A 19959-nucleotide genomic window follows, 5' to 3' on the forward strand; every position below is an offset into this window, starting at 1 on the left:
ATCTTCAATATTAGTAGACTCAAAAAAAAAACAAAAACAATTCTTCTTTTTTTCAAAAGATGTTTTCATAAGAAATAGAGTGTCAACACAAAAATCAAGAGAACCCCCATTTTTCCCCCAGAGAGTATGAAAAGGTTTCCATAGGAAAAAAAAAAAAAAAAAACTTAAGTCATTACTAGTTTGGTTCACTGTCTGGAACAAAATCAATAGCCTTGCTGTCTGTTTCAAGTTGGCGTTGAGTAGCTGTCATCTTGGCCTTCTTGAATCGTCTAGAGCTTCTCAGAATCTCATCCATGGTTAAGTTCTTCGCACTTGAAAGGCTGTTGAAATACACAGTATTTCATGAGCAATGGGAGTTTAACAAGTAAAATAACACCAACATTAATTTGAGTAATGCTATTTGCAAACACAATTTTATACAAGACTATACACAAGCTGACTCGGCTTTAAAAGTCTTCCTAGAGACTAATGTCATGCCATTGTGATGTTAATACTACAAGATGCAGTGTGATTTTGATGTGAAAACTGAAAAGTAAGGACAATCCTATGAAAAGATTTTTAAAATATGAAACCCAAGGGCATATAAGCACTCTAGCCTGAGTGATAACAAGAAACCCAGAATCTAAAAAATAAAAATAAAAATAAAAATTAAGCCATTACGTTGAAGTTTTAAACTACAAAGAAAAAAAAAATCATAAACCTCCATGAAATTTGTCAACAAGGCATCCAACTATATAAGTAATGAACAAACAAGTCTAACTGTTAATGTGTGAAGGCACCCCCAACCCAAAAAAATAATACAAAACAAAAAGATGCATCAAGAAGTACTTAAATCCAATCATGTCTTTCAGAGGTGAAGGATAAAATATCAAACTTACTTTGATTTAATGTTACACTCCCCATGACTTTTTTTCCTTTTGGCACCATTGGCTCCTATCAAATCAAGATGGCAATGAAAAAGATCAGCTGAAATTGTAAAACGCTTTTGATTTGTAACTGACTATCTTGAATAAATTGCAAGTATATAACTAAAATAAAATGGACACCAAGCAAAAAGAAGAGGAGATCTTCCTCTGTTTTTCCCTATTTTATTAGTAATATACATTCTCCACCATTATTCTGGTGTATGCGCTTTGATAGTGGAGTGGAAAACGGTATCCTATAATGACTCTACACTACCAAGGAGAAAGTAAGAGGACAATGAAGAGTTCAAATTTCTAAAAGTACCGTTTCGGGAAGAATGATGACTTAATTCACTTCCACCAACTGAGAAGCCAGATGATGAAGAATCATTGGATGGAGTTCGAGTGCTGGCATCAGAATTTCCAGCCCCATTGTCATCACAATAATTACCAGATCCATCATCCCTAAGAGCAGCACTTGGTGAAGTAATAACCCCTGTAATCTTATCAGTAACCTGTTTACTAGACAAACTCTTGTGATTTGAACCTGACTGCGATCTATCTGTTTTACATTGGGGAGATTTTTGAGAATGCGTTGGGCTTGATGTTGAGCTTGATTCATCAAAAGATATGTTATTCTCAAATGTACAAGCCAAAGCATCCTTTGGGTTCTCTGAACCATGAACAGCAGGGTTTCCAGCCTCCTGAAGAGTATTGTTTCTATTATCATTGGACTGAAGCTTAGCCTTAGACTGTTTATCATACTTTGACTTTCCAAGTTCAGTCCTACTGCTATGCTTATATTCAGGATTCACATCCTCATCCTGAGCTAGTGAGTTCACCAAGCTCCCTTTTACAGATTTCTTCCCTGCTTTATTCTCCCTCTTTGATTTCACTGATTTCTTCACCTTATCAGAAGAAACACCCTGGCCTTGTTGTGAGCCAGGAACAAAGTAGCTCCTGAAGTTAACTGCTCCACAATTATCAGTACTGACTTCAGTTTGTAGCTCCACCCGACTATTATCCTCAGGATTTTCTGGGGCCTGTCCATTATTGACAGCACCTTCCAGAAGCTCAGCATCAGTAACAGCAACTTGGCCAACATGATCATCTTTAGCTGTTCCTGACACCTCAGCAACATTAGACGAATGGTGCATGACCGACACATTGTCATTTGATACTTCAACACCAACTTCATGATCATTCTTAGCCAAAACTGAATGGCTCTGCCCACCAATACTGCTATTCCTTTTTTTCTTTCTTTTTGCCTTCTTTTCTGTATTTTCTTCATCCAACTGACTTTTACCAGTTTGAATCACCGGCAAAGGTCCATTCTCATTAAGTCCTTTCTTAACAGGCAGATGTTCTGCCTCACTCTCATTGACTTTATCAATTTCTACATGAGAACCTGCAGCAGAAGTATCAATTAGTCCTCCTGATGCATTTTTTATTTCCATGCAGTGCAAGTGGCTCTGGTCCTTAGATCCATCAATAAAAAGGTCAACGGTGGGGACATCTGGAGAGACCCCCAAAGTAACATTTGCAGGATCCAAACTAGAATCTTTTTTTGTTGTAAGAGACTTCTTTGATTTTCTTCTCTTTTGACTTCCACCACTGTTTTCATGTTTTTCAGTGGCATTGGCATTAGAAAGCTCAGCTCTAGACATTGTTTCCAGTTGTTCAGAGATCATATCTGCTTTTCCACAAACCGGAGATATGAAATTTTCTGATTGCATATCTACATCTTTTGCAGATGATTCCCCTTTCTCCAATGTTGTTGTCTGACCAGTTCGGGCATGAGGCATCAAGCCTTCAGTTTTTGCAGTATCATGAGTCACCGGTTCACTAGATTCCACATTTACTGCAGCTGATGAAATTCCACTCACCAGATCTACATCTGCCTCCTCTAATTTATACTGAGTCTTTCCTGCTATCTTCTTGGCACTTTTTCTCTTCCTCTTAGTTCTTTCAGTATTTCCGTCTTCAGTCCTCTGAATAGCATCCAATTTAGATGAGAGGTTTGCAGTCTCTTCATTCCCATGATGTGAGGGTAGACACATTTCAGGCATTTTCATGTCAGGATCACAGGTCTCTGGCAACTTTCCCTCTTTCTCAATCATGTTATGATGATCTGCTTCGATTTGGGGCACCGTGGTTTCAGTTTTACTAGTCTCATCATTCCCATAATCATCAGTGGATAATTTCAATACAGTTGCCTGATCAGTATTAACTATATCTGGCTCAAACTGAATACTTGCACTCAACCCCTTGGACTTCTTTTTCTTAGGTCTCTTGTCATGCTTTGTTCCCCCCTTGGTACTCACATCTGCTTGAACAATGTCTGAAGGTGGGCATATTTCAGAGGCAGTCACTTCAAGATCACAGGTCACCAAAACTTTGCTTTCATTTCCAACCTTGTTAGTGGCATCTGCTTCAATCTCTGGCACAGTTCTTTCCTTGTCGGTCTTATCTGATCCATTCTCAGGAATGCTGCTTTCATCTTTCCTGATCTCATCAGTTGCATGATCAGAAGTGAAATTCAACACAGATATTGAAGTATTACTATTAGGCTCATCATAGTGTTTAATCTCTGACTCCTGTTGAATTCTTGCATTAGACTTCTTCTTCTTCTTCTTCCGTTTATTGTCATGTTCTACAACTCCCTTGTCAACTGACAAGTCAGAAGAAGGTAATAGATGTTTCGAACTTGTAACTTTTTCACCCTGATCTGATGGCTTAGGTTTTGGAGAATACACAGTTTCAACATAATTATTTGGTAATAAATTCTGCTCTTCAATTATATTAGGAAGATCAGTCTTGAGCCTTGGACTATTGGACACAACACTTTCATGTGTAGGATGAAAGATGCCAGTATCTTTGGTCTGATGCTCTTCATTGACTGGTGGTGGACATTCTTTAGAGTTGGCAAAGTGACTTTTCCTTGATGATGTTTTTTCATTTACTTCAGATTGAGTACATATAGTAGTGTGGGCAGCACCAAAAGAATTATCTGAACTGTTAAGAGCAACTCCAGAGTTTGTTTCCAGTCTCCTTTCCATCTCAATATTTTGAGAAGAATGCATAGACATTGATATCCCATCGTCAGAGGCTAATAAGGTCTTTTTTGCATTTCTTTTGCTCTCCTTATGCTCTGAATCAGATCTAAAATTGCCATTTTCTAAAGATTCTTTTAAAGCATTTGGACCCACCACTAATGTTTCTTGCTTGTGTTCCATTGAGTCCTCAGCAATTCTAGTCTCTAATGTATTCTCTCCCTCATTTTGCAATGCAGCTGACACAGATTCTGCTACTTCTGTAAGCGTGTTGTCTTTATCTTTGGCTTTGTTATTCCTTACACTTGACACTTCTGAACCAGTCTCACCGTGAGTACGTTTCCTTCTAGCACCAGACTTCCCTTTCTTTTTTATGTGAACTGGAACTCCTTCATTGTCATTTGCTGATGTATTTTCATTTCTGACAGTATGAAAGTTCTGTGAATCATTGCCACCTTCAAGAGCAGGTTTATGAGATGCATCTTCCCCCTGCATCAATTTCTGTCTTTTAGCCAAAGGACCTTCTACAGGTATTCCCTTTGAACTATCACTGGACTTATCATCCTTCAGCTCATGGCTAGGAGTGGTGAATGCCTTCTCTTGATCAATTGGTCTAGACACTATCTTTTTCTGAGCAGAGGCCAAATCTCCACAGCGCTCATCATTTACCTGTCTAATGTCCATCCCCAAGTCACTTGGGACTGCAACAGTAGTATCCCTTAGAGCCAAGGCTTTTGAAGGATCATCTGAAAGAACATAGTCCGAATCATCTTGAGCATAATTTTTTATGCAAAGTAACCCTACTTGGTTGTTACCATCATGCATATCACCCGTTTTGTTGGAGATCTGATCCACCGAAATAGAACTAGTGACATAAAGGAACCAATTTCTTTGGGTTCCTTGAAATGCAGTCCTAACAAGCATTGAATCAGGCAGATGATAGAATTCCCCTTTCCGTTTCACCTGCCAAGATTATAAGAGAGCACAAGTGTGAAAAATTATCAAATGGGGAACTTTTAGCATGAATACACATGCCAGAGCCGCATACCTTCACAGAATGGATCTTTATCTCTCCCATCTCAGGTAAACACTGCAAGTGTTCGAACATTATCTTCTCTGCATACCAGAAACACAAAAGCATGAACCTTAATGTCAAAGCAGTAGATTCATCAAACACTTACAGCTTAGTGCAATCCAACATAACTCAGTGCCAAATATTTCTCTCTCAACTATCAAACTCACACCAAGATCAATACAATATCAACAATAAATGATAAACTAACCCTAACAATTTCCCATTAACCGCAAAAAATAGAAAAAAAAAATGCAGATTATAACTTATAACCTACCTAATCAATATCCCATGTACTATCTATGTAATTAACTACGTTAGAAAAATATGAACATCCTTTCTTTCTATAGGGGATTGGGGGCTTACTTTTGAGATCAGAGACAGTGTCGAGATCGGATACCATCATGGCAAGGTGCGTATCGAGGTCGGTGTCGATGAAAACAGAATTGTACGACGTCGCCGGTGCCGCAACGATTGCCGCGCCGTCATCGGAATCCGTCTCCTCCCGACGTCGTTTCGCCATTGATTAGCAGGGAACTGAATCCTGAGAGCCGCTATGAGATGGGTGGGGGAAGCTCAATAAGCAGCTCTGAAAACTGTAATCATGCCATGGAGGTTTTGCTGTGGGTTTAGGCTTCGGCTGTTCTGCTTATGCGCTATTTATAGTGGTCGCCGTTTTGATACTCTCGTGTGAAGGGTTTTAGTATGAAAAAGTTCGTACGGGTACGAAAAACTGAAAAAGTATTGCAAAACAGCGTATTAAAAAGATAATGAGATTAACGAACCTCGTGGGTTCGAGGGTGTTAACGAACCGAACATAAAAGAATGGAGGTTGTTCGTGTTCGTTTTTTAAGGTTTTTTTGAGTATTATTGTTCATGTTTGCTTGTTAGGGTTTTTGAAAATTATGTTTATGTGTTAAACGTCCATTAGTGTTTGTTAACGTTCGTGAATACCGTCACAAACGTGTTCGTTAACATTAACGAACATGTTCATGAACGTTCATAAGCACGTTCGTGAATGCTTAATAACCAAACATATGAACATGTTCATGATTACAATTCGTTCGTAAACAATAAATAATATATGTTCACAAAAAATAACCAAACAAGTAACACAACTACAAAGAGAACAAAAACAAATATTAAACGAACACAAATGAGCTTATTCATGAACATTATTAAACAAACACTAAACGAGCTTATTCGCGAACATTATTAAACGAACACAAACGAGTTCGTTTACGATTTCTTAACAAACGAGCTTACAACTGTTCAGACTCTTGTTCGTTTATAAACCAAACTCTAAATTTTGTTTGTTAATGTTCCTTTACCTTAATAAACGAACGCTTACCGAACACGAACAAGCATGAGTAGTTTATCGAAAACTCTGTTCGCTAACACTCCTAAGCATCAGTGGAGGTGCTATTAACTCGCTGTGTTCACTAGGTTGAGAAAGTAGTTATGAACAAATAATAATAATAATAATAATAATAATAATAATAATAATAATAATAATAATATTATTATTATTATTATTATTATTATTATTATTATATTATATTATTATTATTATAAGAGCATCCACAATGGTTGGGAAGAATAGGGGGATAATGTAAGAGTGATTAGGAGAGAGAATGTGGGAAGGGGATGAAAAAAAAAAACAAAAAAATCAAAATCAAAAATTAAAAAACAAAAAAAAATTAAAAAAAAAAAAAAAAAGAGTCAGGCGCGCCGTTCGACGCGCCTGACGCGCCCGTGTAGGCGGGCTGTTGTGCGCGAAACGCGCACAGCAGCCTCCTTTTTCTTCTCTTTCTTTTTCTTCTTTTTCTGCATTCTCCTTGAATTTGCAGGAGAAATATTTCAACCAATAACTCCACTCCACACTTGTTATTATCCCCACCCGAGATAATTCATCTGACATTATCTCCATAATATCCACTGATGTGGATGCTCTAAGAGCTTTAAAATGAAGGATTTTTTTTTTTTTTTGAAATAAACTTCAAAATTTCTCCTCCCTCAGAGGACCAATGGCATTTGATCAATTTGTATTATTTGTTGCATCAATGTTAATCTTCAACCATCTTTGGAGAGTTTTTCCCACTTCACTTGGGTTGATGAGTGTTGATTGCATCAATGTTAATGCTTTAATTTGTTATGAATATATTCCCGATACGACAGAAGTACATTACAAAATTATCCATGTATTGTAGTGCGACGACCAGATAGTAGCAGCATCATATCGGCCTCTTGAAAATGTGTCTAGCAATTACGACTGACAAGTAGTGTTGGAGAACTGTTGGACAGAAATAGATGATGGGTCAAGTCTAATACCAGGTGACTAAGAAGCCGGAGCCAACACCCGAACTCTCAAAACCTTCGCTATTAGCTATAGCTTGATCCTAACAAGCTAGCCTCACACCCTAACCCAGCACTATGTTACATGAACTACTTGTGTTTAACACCCATCATCTTTTTCCTTCTATTATAATTCATCACTAACACCAGTTCCATATATTTTAGCATTTATCAGTATCACTTATTACAGACACACTGAAATATACATATATATGTGACATAATAAGCAGGCCGGTCCAGCAGGTGGAGGAAAGATCATTATTGAGCACAGGGAGCTGAGGAAACTTGATGAATGCATGACAGTTAAGTTAGTTACAGAACATGGACCATCCAGAGACAATTCTGGTTTTTCTGTGACATTACAAACCTCTGACTTTGTCCCATCATTTCAAAACCATTCTTTAAATCTAAGGTCACCCTTTATTCTTGTCTTACGTTTTCCTCGACCAAACCAACCGCCAACAACATGTATAAAATATAAATAACAACCTTCTACTCTTGCTATTCTTTACAGGATAAGAACTTCAATCTTTACAAAAATTTCAAAAAAAAAAAAAAAAAAAAAAAAACATAAAAATTAAAAAAAAAAAAAAAACCAAAAAAAAAAAAAAAAAAAAAGTGTCATGCCAGAAATATTATCCCTGACTCTAACCTTCTTTTTGTTTTTTACTGGGAGATTCTGCTTTTCATCTGCTGACATCAACGCCGATGGAGGTGGAAGATCCAACGGCAACTACTCCGGCAGCTTTCCGAAGCTGTACGCTTTCGGGGAGTCAGGGACGGACACAGGAAACGCCCACGCCATCGGGAACCTTAAACAACATGTGCGGCTGTCGTCCTTGCTGTCGCAAACAGATCGTACGTACAACAGGGGGAGGTTGACCAACGGCCGGTTGATCATTGATCATATAGCGGAATCTTTGTCTCTGCAACCGCCAATTCCCTACCAGAGCGTTTCCGGCTCGGCGAGAAGCGGCGGAAGTGCTTCGTTCTCCCACCATCACCATCAACAATCGTCTAGTAGTCATTCGTTTTCTATGTCTTCGCATCACAACTTCAGTGGTTCGATGTCGGCTCATGGCGGAGCAAGTGGTTCGATGTCGGCTCATGGCGGAGCAAGTGGTTCGGCGTCGGCTCATGGCGGAGCAAGTGGTTCGGCGTCGGCTCATGGCGGAGCTAGTGCTTCGGCGTCAGCTCATGCCGCAGCAAGTGCTTCGGCTTCCGCTCATGCCGGAGCAAGTGGTTCGGCGTCGGCTCATGGCGGAGCAAGTGGTTCGGCGTCAGCTCACGGCGGAGCAAGCTCTGAAATGTCGAGTCACGGCGGATCGAGCTCTTCTATGTCGAGTCACGGCGGATCGAGCTCTGAAATGTCGAGTCACGGCGGATCGAGCTCTGAAATGTCGAGTCACGGCGGAGCAAGTTCTGAAGCGTCGAATCACGGCGGAGCAAATTCTGAAACGTCGAGTCACGGCGGATCGAGTTCTGAAGCGTCGAGTCACGGCGGAGCAAATTCTGAAACGTCGAGTCACGGCGGAGAAAGTTCTGAAACGTCGAGTCACGGCGGATCGAGTTCTGAAGCGTCGAGTCACGGCGGAGCAAGTTCTGAAGCGTCGAGTCACGGCGGAGCAAGTTCTGAAGGTTCATCAAAGAGTGGCAAAGATGAGTCATCATCAACCAGCGGCGGCGCAGATGAATCAAAGAGTGGCAAAGATGAGTCATCATCATCCAGCGGCGGCGCAGATGAATCAAAGAGTGGCAAAGATGAGTCATCATCATCCAGCGGCGGCACAGATGAATCAAAGAGTGGCAAAGATGAGTCATCATCAACCAGTGGTGCAAATGATGAATCATCATCAACAAGCGGGGGTGCAAATGAATCATCATCATCAAAGAACAGTAAAGATGAATCATCATCATCAAAGAGTGACAAAGATGATTCATCATCAAAAGGCGACACAAGTGATACCTCATCATCAAATAGCAACGCAGATGAGTCATCATCAAAAAGCAACACAGACGAGTCATCATCAAAGAGTGACAAAGACGATTCATCATCAAAAGGCGACACAAGTGATACCTCATCATCAAATAGCAACGCAGATGAGTCATCATCAAAGAGTGGCAAAGATGATTCATCCTCAAAGAGCAGCACAGATTCTTCATCAAAAAACGACAAAGATGATTCATCCTCAAACAGTGACACAGATGATTCATCATCAAAGAACAACACAAATGCTTCATCATCACAGAGTAGCAGTAATACTTCATCGTCGTCGTCGAGTAACACAGATTCTTCATCATCAACCAGTGGCACTGGTGCCTCATCCACAACCAATAATGAATCATCATCAAAGAGTAACAAAGATTCTTCATCATCAACGGGTGGAACAGGTGGTTCATCCTCAAACAGTAGCACAAATAATTCATCATCAAAAACCAGCACAGATTCATCTTCAAATGGTGGCATAGGTACTTCATCTTCAAAGAACTGCACATATGCTTCATCATCAAACACTGTAAATAATACTACAATGTCATCATCAATGGGTGGTTGTGATCATTCACCATCAAATGTTGGTAAAGATTCTTCAAAGTCAAAGAGTCACAAAGCTCATTCATCATCAAAGAGCTATAAAGATTCTTCAAAGTCAAAGAGTAACAAAGATTCTTCAAAGTCAAAGAGTTACAAAGATCATTCATCATCAAAGAGTTACAAAGATTCTTCAAAGTCAAAGAGTCGCGAAAATCATTCATCATCAAAGATTGACAAAAACTCATCAAAGTCAAAGAGTCGCAAAGATCATTCGTCATCAAAGAGTTACAAAGATACTTCAAAGTCAAAGAGTCACGAAATTCATTCATCATCAAAAAGTCACAAAGATACTTCAAAGTCAAAGAGCCACGAAAATCATTCATCATCAAAGAGTCACAAAGATTATTCAAAGTCAAAGAGCCTCAGAGGTCATTCATCATCGAAGAGCAACAAAGATTTTTCAAAATCAAAGAGTGGCAAATATAACTCAGCATCAAAGAGCTATAAAGATTCTTCAAAGTCAAAGAGTGACAAAGGTCATTTATCATCCAGGAGCCGTAAGGAGTCTTCAAAGTCAAAGAGTGTCAAAAAACATTCCTCATCAAAGAACCTTAAAGATTCTTCAAAGTCAAAGAGTCACGAATATCACTCATCATCAAAGGGCAATGCAGAGTCTTCATGGGCAAAAAGCAGTAAGGGTTCTTCATCATCACAGAGTGGCATGGATTCTTCATCATCACAAAGTGGCATGGATTCTTCATCATCACAAATCAATAACAATTCATCATCAAAGAGTGACATAGATGCTTCATCATCAAAGAGCAACAAAGACGATTCATCATCAAATAGCAACACAGATACTTCATCATCGAAGAGCAATGCAGATGCATCATCAAAGAGCAATGCAGATACATCTTTAAATGATGATACGAATGCTTCATCATCAAAGAACAGTACAGATACTTCATCTTCAAATGATGATACAAGCAATGGCTCAAATACTTCATCGTCAAATAGCAACACAGATACTTCGTCGAAGAGTAATGCAGATGCTTCATCAAAGAGTAATGCAGATACTTCATCTTCAAATAGCAATGCAGATACTTCATCTTCAAATGATAATACAAATGCTTCATTATCAAAGAACAGTACAGATACTTCATCTTCAAATGATGATACAAGCAATGGCTCAAATACTTCATCGTCAAATAGCAACACAGATACTTCGTCGAAGAGTAATGCAGATGCTTCATCAAAGAGTAATGCAGATGCTTCATCAAAGAGTAATGCAGATACTTCATCTTCAAATAGCAATGCTGATACTTCATCTTCAAATGATGATACAAACAATGACTCAAATACTTCATCATCAAACAATGGCTCAAATACTTCATCGTCAAATAGCAACATAGATGCTTCATCATCAAACACAGGCACTTCATCTTCAAAGAGCAACAAAGACACTTCATCATCCAATAATGAGGCAAACACATCATCATCAAATAGCGACACAAATGGTTCATCGTCAAATAGTAACACTGAAGATGCTTCATCTTCAAAAGATAACAAAGATGCTTCAATGCCAAACAACGGCACAAGCAGTTCATCATCACAAAGCAATGCAGATGCAGATGCAGATGCTTCATCTTCAACGAGCAACGCAAACACTTCACCTTCAGAAAGTACCACAGATTCTTCATCGTCAAAAAGCGGAACAGATGATTCTTCATCAATGGATAACAAAGGTTCTTCATCATCAATGGATAACACAAGTGCTTCATCAGCAAACGGCCACATAGGTGGTTCATCATCACATAGCATTTCAGGTGGTTTATCATCATCACATAGCATTTCAGGTGGTTCATCATCACATAGCACTTCAAGTGGTTCAGCATCACATAGTATTTCAGGTGGTTCAGCATCACATGGTATTTCAGGTGGTTCAGCATCACATGGTTCAATGTCCCATAATGCTGCATGGTCAAGTCATAGCCATGAAAGTTCTTCATACTCAAGTAGTCACTCAAGTAGTGCTTCAGTGAGTTCTGAGTCTGGAATGAATTTCGCTATTGCTGGATCAACATCTCTCTCCAGAGAATATTACACCTCTAATAAAGCACATTCGTTCACCTGGACAAACATTCCTCTTAACTTCCAGTCTCAAATAGCTTGGTTCCATAAGTTTTTGCAGTCTAAGGGTTGTAGTAATGCAGCTGATGCCCGTTGTAAGGCCGATATTGATAATGCACTCTTCTGGTTAGGTGCATTAGGTGTCTCGGATTACTTCCAAATCCATAGCAAGTCTATCGTTGCTATGCGAGGAATCTCACAGTTATGCATTCATCATACCACTCAACTTCTTCAGGTATGTACATATATCATTGCTGAAAATTATAGAATTTCCGACCACTTGAAAAGTGATCTTAAATCAAGAAGAAAGTCTTGTTCCGATCACTTTTGGTAACCGGAAAAACCTTTGTTGCTATTTCCGACCACTTTTTACTTTCAACTTGATTTAATATCACTTTAAGATGGTCGGAAATTACATGAATATAATTTGACATGAATACCCATTGCTAAATCTTGCAATTTTCTTGATATGCAGACAGTGCTCACTGAAGGAGCAAAACACATTGTAGTACAAGGTTTACCACCAATAGGGTGCTTTCCTGTAAGCATATCTTCATGTCCACCTCAACAACTTGATCAGATGGGGTGCAACTCAGATATAAACTCGGCAATAGACCTTCATAATAAATTGCTCCAGAAGATGATAGAAAGGTTCCGAAGGCAGTTCCCTCAGTGCACAATCATATATGCAAACTACTGGAAGGCATTCTTAGCAATATTCAACAATCCTGGGAATTACAATTTCAAGGAGACTAAAAAGGCATGCTGTGGAGGAGGGGGAGGAGAATTCAACTTTGATAGGAACAGTATGCGTGGAACGTCTGGCGCGACCAAATGCTCAGATCCTGATAGTTACATTAGTTGGGATGGTATTCACCTCTCTGGAGCCATGAACAAGCATCTGGCTGAGCTTTTGCTCAATAAAGACTATTGCGAACCGCCATTTTCTGAGATGGTCAATAAGAAAACTAGTATTTGAATGCAAGGATAGAACATAGAACTAGCATAGTTACTCCATTAGCTAGCTATCATAGCCCTGGATGGCAGCCACCCAGTGAGCGAGAATGCATTGTAATACATAGATCAAATAGTTTTCCTAGATTATCCCAGAAATGGAAATGATCCTTGTTCCTATAATTGAGCATATATATGTTTACTGTTAAAAGTTGTCATTTTCTTTCAGAGACAATTACACTGTATTTTCCTCCCTCTCCCACTTAGACCTAAAAGGCTAAAAGTATACTTGGCACATACAGGATTTGGCACACGATCCATGGGTGAATGGCACTATCATGGCAGCATTGCTATAGCTTTGATTTCTTTGCATTTGGCAACTAATATAAATATCTCACCCCTTGGCTAAGCATATGGATTAGGGTTTTAAATCATGTTTGAACCTAAGTATACACTGGGATGTTAAGCTCTCTAATAATTGGGGAAGAAAAATAATGCAACAGACACAAACCAACCAAAAAAAAGTGTGGTGCACATCAGGCTAAGGTAGCGTTTGATTGAGAACTTTTTCATCCTACTATGGGTCTTGATACTCATTGCTATGTTTGTTTGTCTATTTCTGTTATCTTACTATTCGATTCAAATCTTTTAATAATTAGTGTGCAATTGGTTTATGGGTTATTCACTGTTTACTATTTAGAAAGTTTAGTATTTACGAATTAGGTTTATGATTTAGTTTTGTTTTGTTTTTTTTTTTTAAAGATTTTAGGATTTATCTCTATATTGTTAAACATTACACTTTTAAAGTTGGAGAAAATAACAATATATATATATATATATATATATATATATATATATATATATATATATATATATATATATATGTATATATATATATAAATTATTTATTTATTTGAATCAGTCACTAGTAAACTCTTGAATCAATAATCAATTTTCGTCTTCATCTGTTTCAATCTCATTTCTCCAAGTCTAAACACAGTCAAAAACAAAGTTAATTGCCAAGTAAAACACAAATGGTTTCGTGGTGTAGTTGGTTATCACATCAGTCTAACACACTGAAGCTCTCTGGGTGAAGCCAATGTTGTGGATACAATTGTTTTTTTCCGAATCAGGTTTTTAAAACCTTATTTAATTTATTTATAAATCAGTATGTTAATATATAAAAAAAAAAAAAAAAAAAAAAAAACATTCCTATTACGTACTGTATAATTTTATTAGTTTGGCCCTACTTTCTTCTCTATAGCGTTAAACTAATAAAAAAAAATCTATATTATACATTAAATGACTTGATATTTGATGTATAGTATTTAATGAAATATATCATTATTTAGATGACTAGGGAAATCTGTAGCTAGTCACTACTGAAAATTATGGAATTTCCGACCACCTGAAAGTGATCTTAAATCAAGTCGAAAGCCTTGTTCCGACCACTTTTGGTATCTGAAAAACTTTTGTTGCTATTTCCAATCACTTTTTGGTATCAACTTGATTTAAGATCACTTTCAGGTGGTCGGAAATTTCATAATTTCCAGTAGTGAGTTAGCCACTATCTTAAAATGTAAATGAAGTAAATCTCACCCTGTATAATACAAATACAAATAGAAATGCTAGGCTCTTAATTTTTTTTAAAGAAAATATATTATATATTAATAATTTAATATAGTATTTATACTACTAACTAATTCTAAGATTGTAACACATTAGCTTTTACAAACCTTCAATTCTTTTAATATAATAACTAATAAGCTTTTAAGGTTATTTGTTGCAAAGTTTATTCATGGAGCTCATTGTGCCAGCCTCTGTGGTTCATGTTCAGTTGAGTTACCATGATTTACATCTCAGATGCTCTCTTGGACTAAATTGGGGTTCAACCTTTTAGAAAGAATGAAAAAAAATATATATTATTTGTTCGATAAATTTTAATATTTGACAATCACATAAGATATCCTATAAAAGTTTTTCATGCATGTGGATAAGAGGTCATGCAGGATCTCATGCGACATTTACAAAACTATGACTTAGTCGTCGTTATTACAACCTATTAACATTAACGTAACATTCGCTAAAACTAAGGTCAGCCATTTCCATTCCACTTCCCCGCCCTCTACCAGACATATATATATGTACAAATCACAACAACATTGTACTGTTTATCTCAATAAGAACTTCAAAGTTCAACTTTTTTTTTAAAATTTTATTTTTAGAAAATTAAAAAAAAAATTAAAAAATCCAAAAAAAAAAAAAAAAAAAAACTAGGATGAGTTATTAGTTATATATATATATATATTATTATAATCATGTCGAAAATATTAATATCCTTTCCTCTTTTCCTCTCTCTGTTCTTCTTGTTTTTCTTCTGGTTCTCATCTGCAGATTCTCAGAGGACGATCACGACGAAAGAATCTCACGAGTCGTCGGAGACTACGACGGAGAGCTATTCCAACACCTTCAATAAGGTGTATGCGTTTGGAGGGTCGAGCACCGACACGGGAAACGCTGAGTCCATGGGAGTTATTAAAGAAGAATCGTCGTCTTCTTCTTCTACTACTGTGACGCGCCATGAGTCTTCGTCGAAGGAGACGACGTCGACGGAGTATTCCGATGGTCGGATGAGTAATGGGGGCTTGGTTGTGGATTATCTCTGTAAAGATCTTGATATACCGCCTCTCCCTCCGTATAAAGGTGAGTCGTCGTCGTCGTCTTCGTCCAGTAGTGAGGAAAGTAGTTCGTCGTCGACGGAATCCAGTAGTTCTTCTTCGACGTCGATTAGCGGTAAAGGCTCTGCTTCGGCAGCTGCTGGTGGTGCCGGTGGCGGTTCAGCCGACAGTTCGGCTGGTGCTGGTGGTTCAGCCGGCGGTTCAGCTGGTGCTGGTGGTGCAGCCGGTGGCTCAGCTGGCGGTGCTGCTGGTGCCGGCGGTTCTGCGGGTGCTGGTGGCTCAGCTGGCGGTGCTGCTGGTGCCGGCGGTTCTGCGGGTGCTGGTGGCTCAGCCGACGGTTCTGCGGGTGCAGGTGGTTTAGCTGGCGGTTCGGCTGGTGCAGGTGGTTCAGCCGGCGGTTCTGCTGGTGCAGGTGGTTCAGCCGGCGGTTCGGCTGGTGCTGGTGGTGCAGCCGGCGGTTCGGCTGGTGCTGGTGGTTCAGCTGGAGGTTCTGCTAGTGCGGGTGGTTCCGCGGCCGGTTCAGCCGGTGCCGGTGCTTCGGCGGCCGGTTCAGCCGGTGCTGGAGGTTCAGCAGGCGGTTCAATCGGAGGTTCGGCGGGTGCTAGTGGTTCAATTGGAGGTTCTGCTGGAGCAAGTGGTTCAGCGGGCGGTGCAGCCGGTGCAGGCGGTTCAGCCGGTGGAGGTGGTTCAGCGGGCGGTTCAATCGGAGGTTCTGCAAGTGCGAGTGGTTCAATCGGAGGTTCGATCACTGCTGGCGGTTCAGCCGGAGGTGCGGGTGGGAGAGCCGGAGCAAGTGGTAGAATTGGCATATCCGCCAGCATAAATTTCAGTTTCGGGATAAATTTCGCCATTGCAGGATCAACATTCCTGTCAAAGAAAAACTACAGCAACCAAGGAACAAACCCCTTCTTCCACGGTGGAATACCTCTCCCATTCGATACAGAGATACAGTGGTTCAACCAGTTTTTAGCATCAAAGGGGTGCAACAGCGTGGCCGGCGATCCTCGTTGCAAGGCGGAAGTTGAAAACGCCCTCTTCTGGTTAGGCGCCGTGGGTGCATCCGACTACACTCGCGTCAATGGACAAACTGTCCTTAATCTTAGAGGAATCTCTCAGTTGTGCATTTTCCACATCTCAAAACTCCTCAAGGTATATATACATATATACACCAACCTATAGCCAAATTGATTTAACTTAATAGTCACACTCATTAGAGCGGTCTAACATTTTTAGTTTGAATCGGTTAACTGGTTGTCACAAGATTCCTGGTTATTGACCTTCTTAGGGATCTTAGGATAGCTGATGGTTCCAAGATATATTTCAGGAAGTTTGACACTTCCTTGGAGCTGTCTATTAACTTTTTTAATTTGAGTGGTCATCTGATTATTATCGATCACAATATATATTCTTAAGTTCAACACTTATTAGAGCTGTCTAATTTGAGTTGGTCATCTGATTATTATCACAATATATATTCTTAAGTTCAACACTTATTAGAGATGTTTATTGACATTCTTAGAGACTTTAGTTCAGTTAATTGCCCCAAGATTTCAAGGTCCACACTTCATTAGAGCTATATATTAATTTTCTTGATTCCGTGGCTGGTTTAATTTACTTATTTCCTTATGATCCTTAACAAAATAGGCTGATTTACTTGCTTCCTTATGGTTATGGTCGTCGTCTTTATGAGTAATCTAGACTAGTTTAGTTACTTTATTGTGGTCCTAACATTAGAGTCACAAGAGAGTTTTATACCATGGGTTTGGATTTTTTTGTATGTAAATCAAAGTATTTTGAGCATATATATAACAATTTGTATATATGCAGGTGGTGCTTCAAGCAGGAGCAAGATACATAGTAGTACAAGGCTTACCCCCAGTGGGGTGTCTTCCGGCGGCCATATCCCGGCCATTCATCCTGCGCGACCGGAACGGCTGCTCCATCGCCTTAAACACCGCCACGGACATCCACAACCGGCTGCTCATGAAGGTGCTAGCCAAGTTCAGACAACAGTACCCTCAGAGCACCATCCTCTACGCCGACTACTGGCGGGCGTTCATGGAGATCTACACCAACAACTTCAAGTACAAGTTCGCCGAGCGGACCAAAGCCTGCTGCGGCGCCGGCGGCGGAACCCTCAACTTCAACCCCCTGCAGGTCTGCGGCAGCAACGGCGCCTCCACCTGCAAGAACCCCCATGAATACATCAGCTGGGACGGGATCCACTTCACCGCCGCCATGAACATGAAGCTCTCGCATCTGTTCTTCAAGGAAGGGTACTGTCAGCCGCCGTTTTCCGAGCTCGTCAAGAAGAGAAAGTTAGCAATGAAGCAGAAGCAATAGGGGAGGGGTATTAGTATATATGTGTGTAGGTTAGTTGAGACTTGAGAATCGTTGCCGCCCCGGATGGATGGGATTAATTCCGGCCATCCTGCGAGCGAGAAAGTAGGTTTAACGGCGAGCCCTATATATTGTGGTATGAAACTATATAATGGAGATCATCGTATCCTTGTACCTACGTGAAAGAACATGCGTAGGTTGACTACTTAATTGACTGCCATGAAGGAATAAAAGTTACTCCATACTATAATTTACCAAAATGAAAATTCTTTGCCATTTTTTCTTTATGAGGAAACATAGTAAAATTTAATTGCCTCGTGAGTCTAGCTACATTGTAAAGGACCACAAGAAAGTAAACCATCTAAATTATTTATGACTGACCGTGGCTGACTGGTTCAATCAACATATAGTTAACCGGTTTAATCAAGGGGGAACGATTCGAACTTGTGATCTTATAATTACAAGCATTTAAATTATTTATGACTGACCGTGGCTGACTGGTTCAATCAACATATAGTTGACCGGTTTAATCAAGGGGGAACGATTCAAACTTGTGATCTTATAATTACAAGCCTGGATATCTTGCGATTTTGACTAGTTACCTATTTTTTGCCATTTTGTAGTTCCATGAGTTTCAATTTAGTAGCAAATTTGGTTCTTTTACCACTTCTCCACGGGCAAAATTTTACTAAAATAATTTATATTCTTGATTATTATTTTACTAACATTATTTTGGTGTTGGAAATCTTTTGATTCTTGATCATTATATATCGGAGTAAATTCTTTCAATGTTAATGATTTTTTTGGTGGTCAGAAATTTTGACTACTTTTAAAATTTACAAAATTACTTGAAGAGTTATTTAATAGGATATCACTTTTTTGGTGGTTGGAAATTCTAATTACTTCTTAAGCACTTTGAAAAATGGTTACAAAAATTATAAATCTTAAAAATTTAACCACTTTTTTGGGTAGTCAAAATTTTGTGATTTTTAAGCTCAGACTTAAATCCAAGCAAAAAAGCTATTTTTCTCAATTTCTTCTTCATTCTTCCCTCTTTGATATCTAAACACCCATTTATAATACATTATAAATAACAAAATTTTTACACATGAAGAAAAAAAAACTCTTTACTTGAATAATTAAAGTCTAGACTCTACCAAGTAAAAAGTCCAAATTCAATTCAAATGTCCTCAACCCAACTAGGGGTAAGCCCAACAATCTTGGACTCATGGTGACCCATGAAATTCAAACCAAACCTATAAAATTTTAAAAAATATTCGTTATGATCACATTATGGCCCTGTTTGGTAAAATGGCTGTTAGCTGTTAGCTGATTCTGTTAATTAGAGTGTATAAATAGTTGATAACATTAGCTGATTGTAGAAAAATGTTTGGTAAATTAGCTGTTAGCTGATAGTTGTTTGGTGTAATTTCTTTTCACAAAAAGCTAATTGAAAAAGTTGCTTGGAGTAGCCTTTTGAATTTTAGCCTTTTGGAGTTGCAAAAAGTTAATTAACCAAATATTTATATTGATATTTTAACTAAATCAAACAATTAATAGTAGTCAAATAAGTCAAAATTGGCCTATAGGCCAATTTTTTACCAAACCGGGCCTATATATATTGACCTAAAAACTTGTATTTTTGGGGAAATCAATTTCTACTATTATATGCTTTTACATGTATACTCTTATGAATCAATACAAAACTCCATGCTATAATACTCTTTATCTTGTTTCATTTCCTAACTTAATTTGTATTTTAAACCATTACACTTGATATTAAAGGACCACATGAAATAAAATGTGCAGACCGACAAGTTCGATCCTATTCTAGGAAATATTAATGATGCATTAATGCTCTTTGACAACAAATGGCCAATAGTTTTTTTATTTTTTTATTTTTTTTATTTTTTTAATGCTACTGACTCTGTTACATTATAGT

The 19959-nt window shown here is 38.6% G+C and overlaps 4 protein-coding genes across 4 annotated transcripts; 3 read left to right on the forward strand and 1 right to left on the reverse strand.

Moving 5' to 3' along the window:
* Window positions 1-27: 27 nt before the first annotated feature.
* Window positions 28-5685, reverse strand: LOC109172011. The gene is made up of 5 exons (XM_019321133.1): window positions 5394-5685; window positions 5004-5071; window positions 1228-4918; window positions 879-933; window positions 28-320 (listed from the first exon to the last, which is right to left on the reverse strand). Exons 1-5 carry the CDS (start codon window positions 5548-5550, stop codon window positions 176-178), a joined length of 4116 nt encoding a protein of 1371 aa, XP_019176678.1. The 5' UTR covers window positions 5551-5685; the 3' UTR covers window positions 28-175.
* Window positions 5686-8005: 2320 nt separating this feature from the next.
* On the forward strand, window positions 8006-10530 carry LOC109171852 (dentin sialophosphoprotein-like). Its single transcript, XM_019320927.1, has 2 exons — window positions 8006-10451; window positions 10523-10530. The coding sequence occupies exons 1-2, from the start codon at window positions 8006-8008 to the stop codon at window positions 10528-10530; spliced, it is 2454 nt and encodes an 817-aa protein (XP_019176472.1).
* Window positions 10531-11806: 1276 nt separating this feature from the next.
* On the forward strand, window positions 11807-13122 carry LOC109171867 (GDSL esterase/lipase At3g48460-like). The gene is made up of 2 exons (XM_019320944.1): window positions 11807-12280; window positions 12521-13122. Exons 1-2 carry the CDS (start codon window positions 11876-11878, stop codon window positions 13022-13024), a joined length of 909 nt encoding a protein of 302 aa, XP_019176489.1. The 5' UTR covers window positions 11807-11875; the 3' UTR covers window positions 13025-13122.
* A 2195-nt stretch (window positions 13123-15317) lies between these two features.
* LOC109171854 (fibroin heavy chain-like) lies at window positions 15318-18245 on the forward strand. Its single transcript, XM_019320928.1, has 2 exons — window positions 15318-16826; window positions 17505-18245. The coding sequence occupies exons 1-2, from the start codon at window positions 15318-15320 to the stop codon at window positions 18018-18020; spliced, it is 2025 nt and encodes a 674-aa protein (XP_019176473.1). The 3' UTR covers window positions 18021-18245.
* Window positions 18246-19959: the final 1714 nt, after the last annotated feature.

Source organism: Ipomoea nil, unplaced genomic scaffold (assembly GCF_001879475.1).
Source record: "Ipomoea nil cultivar Tokyo-kokei standard unplaced genomic scaffold, Asagao_1.1 scaffold0382, whole genome shotgun sequence".
Taxonomy (NCBI): domain Eukaryota; kingdom Viridiplantae; phylum Streptophyta; class Magnoliopsida; order Solanales; family Convolvulaceae; genus Ipomoea; species Ipomoea nil.

Coding starts and splice junctions, on each gene's coding strand:
- LOC109172011 (XM_019321133.1), bottom strand. CDS start 5,550: ATGGCGAAACGACGTCGGGAGGAGACGGATTCCGATGACGGCGCGGCA. Junction 5,072..5,393: donor CACTGTCTCTGATCTCAAAA/GTAAGCCCCCAA, acceptor TCTGGTATGCAG/AGAAGATAATGTTCGAACAC. Junction 4,919..5,003: donor TAAAGATCCATTCTGTGAAG/GTATGCGGCTCT, acceptor TAATCTTGGCAG/GTGAAACGGAAAGGGGAATT.
- LOC109171852 (XM_019320927.1), top strand. CDS start 8,006: ATGCCAGAAATATTATCCCTGACTCTAACCTTCTTTTTGTTTTTTACT.
- LOC109171867 (XM_019320944.1), top strand. CDS start 11,876: ATGTCCCATAATGCTGCATGGTCAAGTCATAGCCATGAAAGTTCTTCA. Junction 12,281..12,520: donor ATACCACTCAACTTCTTCAG/GTATGTACATAT, acceptor CTTGATATGCAG/ACAGTGCTCACTGAAGGAGC.
- LOC109171854 (XM_019320928.1), top strand. CDS start 15,318: ATGTCGAAAATATTAATATCCTTTCCTCTTTTCCTCTCTCTGTTCTTC. Junction 16,827..17,504: donor ACATCTCAAAACTCCTCAAG/GTATATATACAT, acceptor GTATATATGCAG/GTGGTGCTTCAAGCAGGAGC.